This window comes from Leopardus geoffroyi, chromosome A2, assembly GCF_018350155.1.
Source record: "Leopardus geoffroyi isolate Oge1 chromosome A2, O.geoffroyi_Oge1_pat1.0, whole genome shotgun sequence".
Classification (NCBI taxonomy): domain Eukaryota; kingdom Metazoa; phylum Chordata; class Mammalia; order Carnivora; family Felidae; genus Leopardus; species Leopardus geoffroyi.
In genome coordinates, this window is record NC_059331.1 from 156,942,150 (window position 1) to 156,953,471 (window position 11,322).

The 11,322-nt window shown below is 41.9% G+C and overlaps 1 protein-coding gene across 2 annotated transcripts; it reads right to left on the bottom strand.

Moving 5' to 3' along the window:
* Positions 1 to 5,265: 5,265 nt before the first annotated feature.
* Positions 5,266 to 11,082, bottom strand: LOC123606997 (serine protease 58-like). Of its 2 annotated transcripts, XM_045495952.1 has the most exons (6): positions 10,980 to 11,082; positions 10,644 to 10,730; positions 8,832 to 8,970; positions 8,351 to 8,607; positions 5,629 to 5,768; positions 5,266 to 5,523 (listed from the first exon to the last, which is right to left on the bottom strand). In XM_045495952.1, exons 2-6 carry the CDS (start codon positions 10,681 to 10,683, stop codon positions 5,374 to 5,376), a joined length of 726 nt encoding a protein of 241 aa, XP_045351908.1. In that variant the 5' UTR covers positions 10,684 to 10,730; positions 10,980 to 11,082; the 3' UTR covers positions 5,266 to 5,373. The 2 variants fall into 2 exon arrangements, with proteins under 2 accessions (XP_045351908.1, XP_045351909.1); XM_045495953.1 differs by lacking the exon at positions 10,980 to 11,082 and having other exon boundaries at positions 10,644 to 10,973.
* Between the last annotated feature and the right edge of the window lie 240 nt (positions 11,083 to 11,322).

Below are 11,322 nucleotides of genomic sequence, written 5' to 3' on the forward strand. Positions count from 1 at the left end.
GTTGTAGATGGGGTTCTAGAGATTATAGGCATGCCAATTGAACGGCTCAAGGTAGGGATATGGGCTATAGAGAGCCAGCCAAAAGCAAGTTTGAATGCATATTTTATAGTTGAAGCAAATCCTACATGTGATTTGCTAACATTTAATAATCTCTTAAAAACAAACCACCACCACCACCACCACCACCACCAACAACAACAACAAATCATAGAGCAACAAGGAGCACTGGTTTGATTTTAGTCAAAGTAGCTGCCAGACACCCCAAAGTAAGATAATGAAGGTACCTAGTACTGCTGATTTTTCAACAGACCTGGGAGCAATGACCTTGGGGTTCCTTGGCAGTGTCAGCCCCTGGACTGGCTTCTCAACCCCCATCTTTAGCTTCCAATGGGCAACTTGATTCTACTCCAATTGTTATAGACAATGACTTCAAATCAAAGCTTTTTTCCACCCTGATTCCCTGTGGAACAGAGCTCATTTTATGGTTTCTGAAATCCTCCTGTCCTTGAAACAAACACACAAAGGAAGACTTGCAAATTGTAAGAAGTCTTGAAAGTCTCATCAGTACAGTAGCTAACATTAATTTCTGTGCACAAGCATAGGCTCTAGCCTTATCTTCACCTTGTTTTTGTGAGATCCTGGCCTACTCACTCACATTTAGCTTTGGGGATCATAGCTTTTCAGCCTTGAGAACAGTAGTTACAGGGGATATCCCCTTACTCAATGGAGCAGCATACTCTCCAAAATCCTAACATGTTATTATGATTTGAGGAAACTGATAAATACCCTCCCCCTGCTCCATTTTCTCCACATAACTTCTGAACAAATGGAGGGAGACAAAGGGGTAAGGCAGATGGGAAGGGAAACTTCTGGCAAGGTTACTTACAGAGCTGATAGAAAATATGGCTTAGACACATGGCAACAAGGGATTCCCAAGGCTGCAACTTAAAATTAGAAAGATGTATCCCACCATTCAGGATCTTCTACCAGTGGCAGACTCTACCATATTTTCTACTAAAAACATAAAGTGCAAATAAATAAACAAATAACCTTATAGATGCCAGATGTTCTCCCCTTTCAGTGGCATTTGTCTCCCACTAAAGGGCCTCTTAGATTTTAGTCTAACTTGTTTCAGGAAAACAGATAAGTGTTAAGTTATTAAATTCATCTGCTTCTCTTACTCTTAAATGGAAACAAACAATGTTATGTGGTGATGTTTTGGAGCCCTTAAGAGGATTCTTTCAAGGGTTCTCCATAAAAATGGGATCCCCAGGAATGAAACTGATAGGAAGTTCAAGTTCTTATTTGATTTATATCACACAAAACAAACAAACAAACAAACAAACAAACAAAAACCACCTGACAGATTTGGTAATAGTGGACCAATGGGAGTCAACATCCTAAAATGTGATGGGATCCTCCCTAGGTCACAAACCTGTTAGTGACAGAAACTGGTTCAGTGCCCACCTGGTACCCTAGAGAATGGACCGTGTTGTAACATTGAGAGTCTCCCTTTTAGCCCATACAAAGTTGACCTGGATCTATTTAGTTGGTAACTTGTGCTCTAGGGACAAGAACATAGCTAAATTTTTTGAGATTCTGGGTTCTGAATTGATACTAATTTGTGGTGTTTGTGGTGGTAGGGAAGACTTATAATCAGTGCTGTCCTCTGATCAGTGTGGGGCTTTTGAATTGAGGGATAAATGGATTTTTTTTTTTAACCTAAGTCATCCCTGGAGTAATTCAATGGGGCTCTGAAACCATCTAGAATTTATTTCCATATTTCCTATGTGCATTGGCGAGAATGGAAGGGGTGCATTTGTTTTTTACAACTGGTAGAATCTCTACAGTATCTCTTGGGTCTGTGAAGTGAGGGCTTTTATCATAGAAAGGGCTAAGAGAAAGTTGGTGGGACTTTCCCTTAGTAAATCTAAAACATCAGCACATTGTTGAGGTCAGTACTACCAACACAGACTTGAAATATGCTGGGTGATAATTTGTATTTTAATCTCATTCAGTTCTTCAGTTGGCCATGTCATAAGAGTGGTGGGGAACGATAGTGTTTGATTATCGCATGGTAACACCAATTATAGTTGCTGTTCCATATGTAGCCTCCTTACTAGAGCAAATAAATTCAGTCCTTCACACTCGGTATGCAATTATCCATCTGGAAAATGTATTTTTGTACATTGCATTGAGAAGCTCAGAATTAATTCGTTTTCATTTGTCAGGGACAACAGTATTTTTTTACCTCCATGCTCCAGCAGTCACCATTGCTCTGCCCCTGAAACTGAATATAGTCTTTAAGGAACTTGACAATCTCAAAGGGTACCAGGCTGATCTATTGTATTGATGATACCATGTTGGTAGGATGAGATAACAGGGAGTAGCAAGTTTCCTGGGTGTCTTGGAAAGGCAGGTATGTGATAGTGGGCAGGTGATGCAACCAGTAAAATACAGCCACCTGCTACTACAGGCAGGTATATGTTGGATTCCTCTGCTGAACTGAACATGTTTTATATTTGTGCTCCCTACTGTGAAGAATGGTCTCTGAAGATCTCTAACTTTTATAAGCAACATCCATCTCATTAGGATATCATGCTCTGAACCATGTAATGAGAGATCTATAAAGTTGCTAGTTTAGGAAGAGAGTAAGTCAGAGAAGACTTTGCAGCCAGCACGGGTTGAAGTACAACTGGCTGTTTGTTAGTTGTAAACTCTGTTGATTCAATGGTGCTGGAAGTATCTTTAGTGTACTGAATGAAGCTCATGTCAAAACCTAATAAGAAAATCAAAATAGAGATCCCAAAACATGGTAGCAAATTCATGCTCCTTTTTCTTTTTTGGGAAATAGCTTCTGGTTTGCCACTGGGGTCTAGTGGAGACTAAATGCCTGACTCCAGATCACCAGTTCGCCATGAAACTTGCTCTAGGTGGGTAACTGTTACTGATTTGGATATATGCTCAACAACATTCCATCCCCAACTTCTAGTGTAATGGGCCAGAGGTAAATTAGGCCCCGAAAATCCAAATAAATTGCACTAGCAATTGCCCTGGAAAATCTTTCCTTAAGCCACACTGTGACCTCAAATAGATTTCTTCATAAACCGTTCACTGAGGATGGAAAGACTTTACTCATTGACAGGTTGATTCTGATTGCACATCTACTAATGTGATAATAAAACCCCTCAGAGGGATGCCCTGAGGGAAAGAGGAGAATGGGATTCTTCTCAGGAGACAGAAGTTCAATCAACATATCTAGTTTTCTTACCTGAGGTAGGGTTTATGTGAATTTCTTGAGAGTGGCTAGTGGTCTGCCCTGACAGACACTCAGAAGGAGGGAGATGGACGGAATGGGGATTAGCTGTTTGGGGAAAAATAATGTAGTGGGATTTTTCAGGGTCAGTTTGGAGCAGGAGAATATTGTATCCCGTGAGAATTCTCACCAAAATGCTCTCACTTTTGAGGAATTTAAGAATCGTATAGACAAGCGGGTCTGTTCTGAAGTCCTTCTTCATTCTCCCGAGTGCTTTTTAGTGGCTCCATAAAAAAGTGATGGGGCCAAATGGAGCTTATGCACCTGCCTACCACCACTGCTGCAGATTCAGTGTGCCAGCGTCAGTGACCAATCTCAGCCCTGATGTAGTTCTGATGTAGTGCTGTACCCCAGGTCCCCTGGCAGCCCCTTTCATCGTGGAGGGAGTAGCTATTGTCCTTACTGAAAATGACATAGTCTGTATTAGATCTTTCTTTTCCTTGCCACCTTCCCAGCACCTTCATCTTTGAATTAACTGAATGCCTTACGTATCCTACAAAAAAAGGAATGTATTTTCCTTTTTTAAAACTGTTTATTTATTTTGAGAGAGAGAGAGAGAGAGAGAGAGAGAGAGAGAGAGAGAGGAGAGAGAGAGAAAGAGAGAGAGAGAGAGAGAGAGAGAATGAATGGGGAAGGGGCAGAAAGAGAGGGAGAGAGAGAGAATCCCAAGCTGGCTCCATGCTGTCAGCGCAGAGCCCATTGTGGGGCTTGATCTCATGAAATGTGAGATCATGACCTGAGCCAAAATCAGGAGTTGGATGCTTAACCAACTGAGTCACCCAGGAGCCCCAGAATGTATTTTCCAACCGAGGAAGCCACTGTACAGTGACAATGGTGAGACAGTAGGCTGATGCCCATGGAATGCAGTGACCTTGACATATGCATTATCACCTAGAATCAAGTAGCCTTATAAGATAACAGAATAAACTACTGAAATCATAGTACCATTTTAAGGTGGGAAACATCTCCAGAGGGTAAGGTGCTCTCTTGCAAAAACCATCTGTTTTTCCATAGCTAAAATGTCAGTTAATACCATATCTGAAGGTGAAGTTCTCACAATTGCCTTAATAATCTGTACACAAAGTGTTGCTTTTCAACACTGCAAGCTGGGGTCTACTCAGTTCGAGGTTTTCGAACCCTAGAGAGGACAAGATTTCCTGCTGGCACTTTGCTTCCTGAGAGGAGTTCTCTTGTCCTCTAGCTAGACTGTAAGTGTCCCATAGCCTACTTGTGGTGGCCACAGGCAGTACCCTCTAAAATTCATTTTTGTTTTTGTGCTTTTGATCTTAAGTAACTATTCATTAAAACTCTCAGGTGGTAACTGGCGCTGCAGGGGTGAGATGAAAACACAGGGAGTAAGGAAGAAAAATGCAAGAGTAACAGTTATAGAGAATGGAGTCCCTGCAGCAGCAGGCATAATAGAAGGGGCAAGCATATATGGCAAAATCTGGCCCCAATTCCCTGTTACATCTGCTGTGTCATATGCCTCAGTTCACTTTTGTATTAACCTCCCATGACTCAAGCCTCTATCCAGAATTCTGCAAAATGAATGACCATGATCTACGCCTGGTGTAGAGAGTCATGTGGGCAAGGAGAAACAGAGTGCAATACCTCCTATAGTCTCCTTCTTAGGAGCCTTTTCCCTCACCTGTATGTCTAATCAGCTCTCTCTTTGTCATATTTCCTTCTTCCTTTTGGCATGTGCAATTCAACAAAAGTGCACATTAATTCAGTGCAAGTAGTAGGGATTTATCACCCAAAATGGTGGACTGGCCTTTTTTTTCAATAGGTCAATGATCCCTTTGTTAGAACACAATCCCCACTTGATAAAACTTCAACTGCCTAAGGGGTAATGAGTTTGCCATCTTTATCGAATGGGGAAGACAAAGGGTTATCATGTAAGGTCACAGTCTAGGGATGTACAAATCACTCACTCCGTTGGGCAGAAGTGAGACAGGCATGCCTGATGCAATCCAGGGCATCTACTCAAGGTTTAATTGTGAGGCTGGACACAGGACAGGCTGTGCCACATGATCCAGAATTCCTGCCATGGGAGCTCAGTTGTTTTTGATTGTGTTTCTAATCCAGGACATGTAGTTAAAGATTTTGGTATAGATGCCAACATCAGCTCTCAAAACACATCCATCTGCAAAAGCCAATATTCCTTGAAGGACCCCATTGCAGACTGCTGGGGCAGCTGTGACTTCCTGCCAGGGGAAAAAAAAAAAAAAGGAAACTAGGTTATTTTATCTTTCTGGCAAAAAACACAAAAGAAATAAAATGGGAAAACTAAGACATTAAGAACATACTACCTTGCAGGACAGCCTCCTTCCTGGCACAATGCCTAAGCACAGCATACCTTCCTGGATCTTGTAGGTTTTATAGGCATTGTGGCACTCACGCCTGGAGATTATGGAGATGTTCACATTCTGCAGTGAGTCAGGATCTTTGGCTAGAGGACAGAAAGACACAGAGCTTCCGTAAGAGTCAGTAGATAACAAACCTCCTTTTTTTCCTTGCCCTCTTTTTCAACCTATTCCTTCTGGCAGAAAGGAAAAGATATCAAACACTGAGAGAAATAAAAATGTGGCTACTTGGACAGCAGGAAATGATCAGATTAACAATTTCTCACTATACGAGTGTCGATCTCTTTATAAGAGATTAGATTCTTGGAAGTGACATGTAAATATGAGACATTTCTGCAATGAAATGAAATAAATCACTTTAAAATTTTCTAGAACTTTAAACGTTTCAAGAATATCCTTTGATATGGAATTCTGATTTATTTTATTTTTTGAGCTTTTATGTTTATTGGTCTTTTAGTTGAAATTCATCACTGACTCCTTTTTAAATTTTTTTTATTGAAACATATTTGACTTGTAACAATGTGTAAATTTAAGGTGTATAATGTGTTGATATGATACATTTATATATTGTGGGGTTTTTTTAAAGTTTATTTATTTTGAGAGAGAGCAAGAGAGAGCAGGGGAGAGGCAGGGAGAGAAGAAGAGAGAGAGAATCCCAAGCAGGCTCTGCGCTGTCAGTGTGGAGACTGATGCAGGGCTTGAACTCACTAACTGTGAGATCACGACCTGAGCCAAAGAGTCGAAAGCTTAACTGGCTGAGCCACTCAGGCGCCCTGATACATCTATATATTGTAATAAGATTGCCATCATAGTTAGCACCTCTATCATGTCACATAATCCTTTCTTTTTTGTGGTGGAATAATTAAGATCTAGTCTCTTAGCAAGTTTGATCATATCATGATATTGCTGTCTATATTCAATATGCTATGTCTTGGGTCTCCAGAACTTCTTTAACTACTGGCTGCAAGTATGTACCCTTAAACAGCGTCTCTTCTTTTTAGAGTTTGAAGGAATTTAGAGAGCCTAGTTTTTCATTTGTCAGATCAAAAAAAGTCAGTATCTGCTAAAAAAAATTATTTCATAAGCCAGATCAAAATGTATTGCATTTTTTTGGTTATGTCGTATCTCTTCTTGACCAAGTAGCATAAGCCGGATGAGTCAAACATACTGCTCATCAGAGGGACATTTGCCTGTTTTCAAAACTCAAATGGAATGAATCTCAGAGGTCAAAGAATTTCTACCTGTGTAGAGGACATAATGCTAAGTGAAATCAGCCAGACACAGAAAGACAAGTACTGTATAATCTCACTTCTACATGGAATCTAAAAGAAGCCAAGCTTGGGGCGCCTGGGTGGCACAGTCGGTTAAGCGTCCGACTTCAGCCAGGTCACGATCTCGCGGTCCGTGAGTTCGAGCCCCGTGTCAGGCTCTGGGCTGATGGCTCAGAGCCTGGAGCCTGTTTCCGATTCTGTGTCTCCCTCTCTGTCTGCCCCTCCCCCGTTCATGCTCTGTCTCTCTCTGTCCCAAAAAAAAATAAATAAAAACGTTGAAAAAAAAAAAGAAGCCAAGCTCACAGAAACAGAGAATAGAATGGTGGTTGCCAGAGGCTGGTGGGTCGAAGATATAGGAGTATGTTGATCAAAGGGTACAAACTTTTAGCTATTACACAAAGAAGTGCTAGAGATTTAATGTGCAGCCTGGTAGCTATAGTTAATAACATTGTACTGTGTACTTAAAACTTTCTGAGAGAGTAGATCTTAAGTATCCTCACCCCACACACTTACGTAAAGTAAGTACGTGAGGTGATGGAACCATCATTTCACATTGTATATGTATATCGAAATATGACGCTATGCGCCTTAAATACATACAATGTTTAATTTTCAATTATACCTCAATAAAGCTAGGGGAAAAAGAATTTTTACTTTTTTTTTTTTTTTGGAATATTCAAGTAAATGTACCTCAAGGTCTGAAGGTATTTACCAAAGAGCAGTTTAAAAAGGTTGGAGCCATGGCAGCATTGTTAGAATACGTGTACAGCTGCCTCTTGACTTCTGTAAAAGGAGGACTGGGGTAGATGGATGGGTATAAGCTGACAAGCTTGGCCAACGTCAATCTCCTTTCCATACTATAGTGTGTATATCACATGGCGAATATTAAATACATAAATAAACTTACTCATGAGCTAGTCTTGCATCAGTCTTGCATACAGAAGCTCTGCCTGGGTTGGCACAGTTTGCATATTTATCTTATGTTGAATACATTAATATTATTTCATGATATATCAAGGCTTTAAGTTTCTGTATTGCCTGAAATAGTTTGAAAACATCTGCTACAGTTTGTGCCACATTTTAGAGGTCACAAAACTGATGCCCCAAAGGCAAAGTGACCACCTGTCACACAGCAAATTAAGACTAGGATACAAATGTCTTCTTTCCACTAACACCATTTCTATCATGTCTGGAAGCATAGATGGCAGCAGGAGACAGTGGGAGAGGAAGCTCAAAGGACTCCCTCACTAAGGTACAGGGAAAGGGAAAAAAGATGAAAAAATGAATTAAGAGGTCAGAAGGAAGCCTCACTGGGAAGAGTTGCAGAAGCCAAGAATAGAGAGGGAACAGAGGCATCTCCTACTCTGAGAGAACAGTATTATCTTGAGGTCACTCACAGGCATCACATAGGTTGTAGGCCCACGTGGAGACCATGCACATGGCTTCTTCAGGGGCAGGTTCCTCAGGCAGGCTGACCAGTTTCACATAGTCATTGAGTTCAATGTATTCTCTCAGCTTGATTAACATCAGGTCGTATTCAATAGAAGTGACTGAGAAGTGTGGATGATGAATCATCTTCTCATAGCCAACTACTTGTATATCTTTCTCATCAGAGTTTGATGGATTTGTAATCCCCAATATAACCTGAAGCTTTCTGAAACAGTGTAGTTGTTTGAGAGAAGACTTGACAGAGATTATTTATCCATCCTTTTGGGCCTTTATTGGCCCCTTCCCACAGACCTTTTTCTCTACCACTGGACGTCCCCAGAAGACCTCCCTAACTCCACTTAATTGAGCAGTGGCACCAGGCAGGGTTCTGGGTCTGTGCCCAACCTGAAACCCCAAAGCATAAAGTGGTGTTGGGGGCTTACTACTTACGGTAAGTTGCAGTGTGCAGCTGTGATCACCCATAAGGGGTGAACCAGAACTCCAGCACAGGGCAAGTAATCAGATTTCAAGTAGACCAGGTATGGAGGAGTGATGTCAGTTAGGTAATCTGGATCAAAAGCCAGGGCAACTGGAGAGAGAAACATAGGAAGTTCTGAGAGTTTTGCAGGGATCTCTGGGGAAAACAAAGGAAAATTACTTAATACGCTTATGTTCCCCCTACCCTTCTAATACCTTTGTCTGTAAGCTGAATTTGTAAACTAGCTTACTTTGTTCTAAAAACGTGAAGAAAAGGATACAAACATATCAATTTTCAAAAGATATGGGTATTTCCCCTTTTGTTGTCAATAAATATTTTTCAAATTAAAATACAAGTTTTCTAAATACTTTCTACAATTCAGCGAACATATGTTAAATCAACTCATAGAGAACTTTATGTTTTTACCATTTTTGAGAATGCTTTTATCTATCTTATCCCTTTCCCCTACAACAATGAAAGGCAAAACAGTACAAGTGCCATTTAAAAAACGGACCAACTGCTAACGGAATCTGAGGAGGGGGAGATAATTTATTCATTCAGCAAGTAAGTACTGAGCATCTAGTAGGCGCCAGGCTCTGTTTTAGGTGCTGGAGCAACACAGGGAACAAAGCAGATAAATATCCCTGCTCTCGTACATTCTGATGAGGGGAGACATTCAATAACAGTAAACACAATACATAAGTGAATGATACAGCGTGTTAGATGGTGATTGGTGCTGCGGAAAAAATAGTACAACAGGGAAAGAGGGAAAGGTAGTACTGGGATGTGCATGCATGTGGCGGGGCCTTCTGCAATACTACATAGCAGTCAGGGTCAGTAGACCTGTGGACAGCATGAGTCATGACCAATGGAATGAACATGAGGGAGTTAGATCATCAGATATCTGGGTCTTTGGGGTTCCAGGTGGAGGAAACAGCTGGAGCAAGTGTCCCAAGGCTCATTTAAGGAGCGTCACAGAGGCTGGTGTGGCTGGCATGGAAGGTGAGGGGGAAAAGAGCAGGAAAGCACAGAGACTGCAATGGTGACGTGGGGTTTTATAGAATATCATTAGGATGTGGACTTTCTTCTGAAGGAATGTTAAGCCACATCTGGGTTTTGTGTAAGGCAGTGATAGTCATTTCCTTATGGAAAAGTGTGAAGTGTAGGAGTAGAAAGCAGAGAGGTCTGTTGGAGAATAATGTGATAATCCAGGCAGGAGATGGTGGCTTGGCCATCGTGGGCAGTGGAGGTGATGAGATGTGATTGGATTTAGGATATATTTAGAAGATAGAGCCAACGAAATTTTTCCAAATAGATTGGATGCGGGGTGTGAGAGAAAGAGCTTTTATGCATACCTCCAAGGTTTTTGCCTGAATAACTGGAATCTGCCAGGACAAGACCAAACAGCCTCTAATGCTCTGCTATGTCCATTCATTAGTTGGACCTCTGCTTTCGACCCCTGCCTCTGCTTCTCATTCCCTCATGCGCACATTGGTCCTGTTCTAGACAGGCCCAGGGTTGGGCCAGTCTTCCTTGGGAGCAGGTCTGGTATTGGGGTGTCAATGTCCACGTCTCCCCCAAAAGCATACAAGCAATCAGCTGAGATGAGGCAGATGGGCAGTGGCACAGTTGGAAAGCTGGTGGGGATGGTAGTGGTGGTGAGGGAGGGAGAATCCGTTCTTCACTTGTAGCCTGGAGCAGTGCCTTCTGTCTTTATCTATCTTTCGTGATTCCTCCCGGATTTCTTTTCGGCAAATAAAGAGAAGAATGTGGAAGATACTCACCAGTCAGGTTCAAGAGAGCCCAGAAGAGGATAAACTTCATATTGATGTCAAAAGCCTTTTCAAAGGATGAGTTTCAGCCCAGAGTCTCTGGAAAGGATGGAGAAGAGGGACAGAAAAGGGCTAAGGAAGATACAGCAAGAAGGGGTGTATCATCCAAATATATCATCTGAATTCTTCCGGTGGCAGGATTCAGTTCCAGAAGAGGCGGCCACCAGTCAGGATGGTGTCAGGGTATCAGAAAGATAAGAACTGAGATCAGGTGTCTTGGTCCCTGACACAGTAGAGAATGGATCTGAAATGTAGCATTTTTGTTTTCCTTTTCAGGGGAAAACACACCTAATCTGAGAGATGTCAGGGCTCACAGTGTTTCCACAGCCCCCTCCTCTGTGCTCTGGCCTTTGTGAGACTCTGCAATCATGGCCCTCTCCAAACTATACTCAGGACAGTGACTCCTCCCATCTGTGTGATGCTAACCCCTAGTTGTGTGACACAGACATTTGTCTCCAGTGGCCATAACCCAGCCCTCTGGTGCTGGCCTGACCCCTCTGCCTGGCAGTGAACTCCTCCTTGAGATATATCAGCCTTTTCTTTCATGTCATTGTCCATCCACTCATTTACTCCCCCAGCCAGCCAATAATTTATATTGGGTGTCTGACTTGTGTGAGGCTCTGTGCTCACT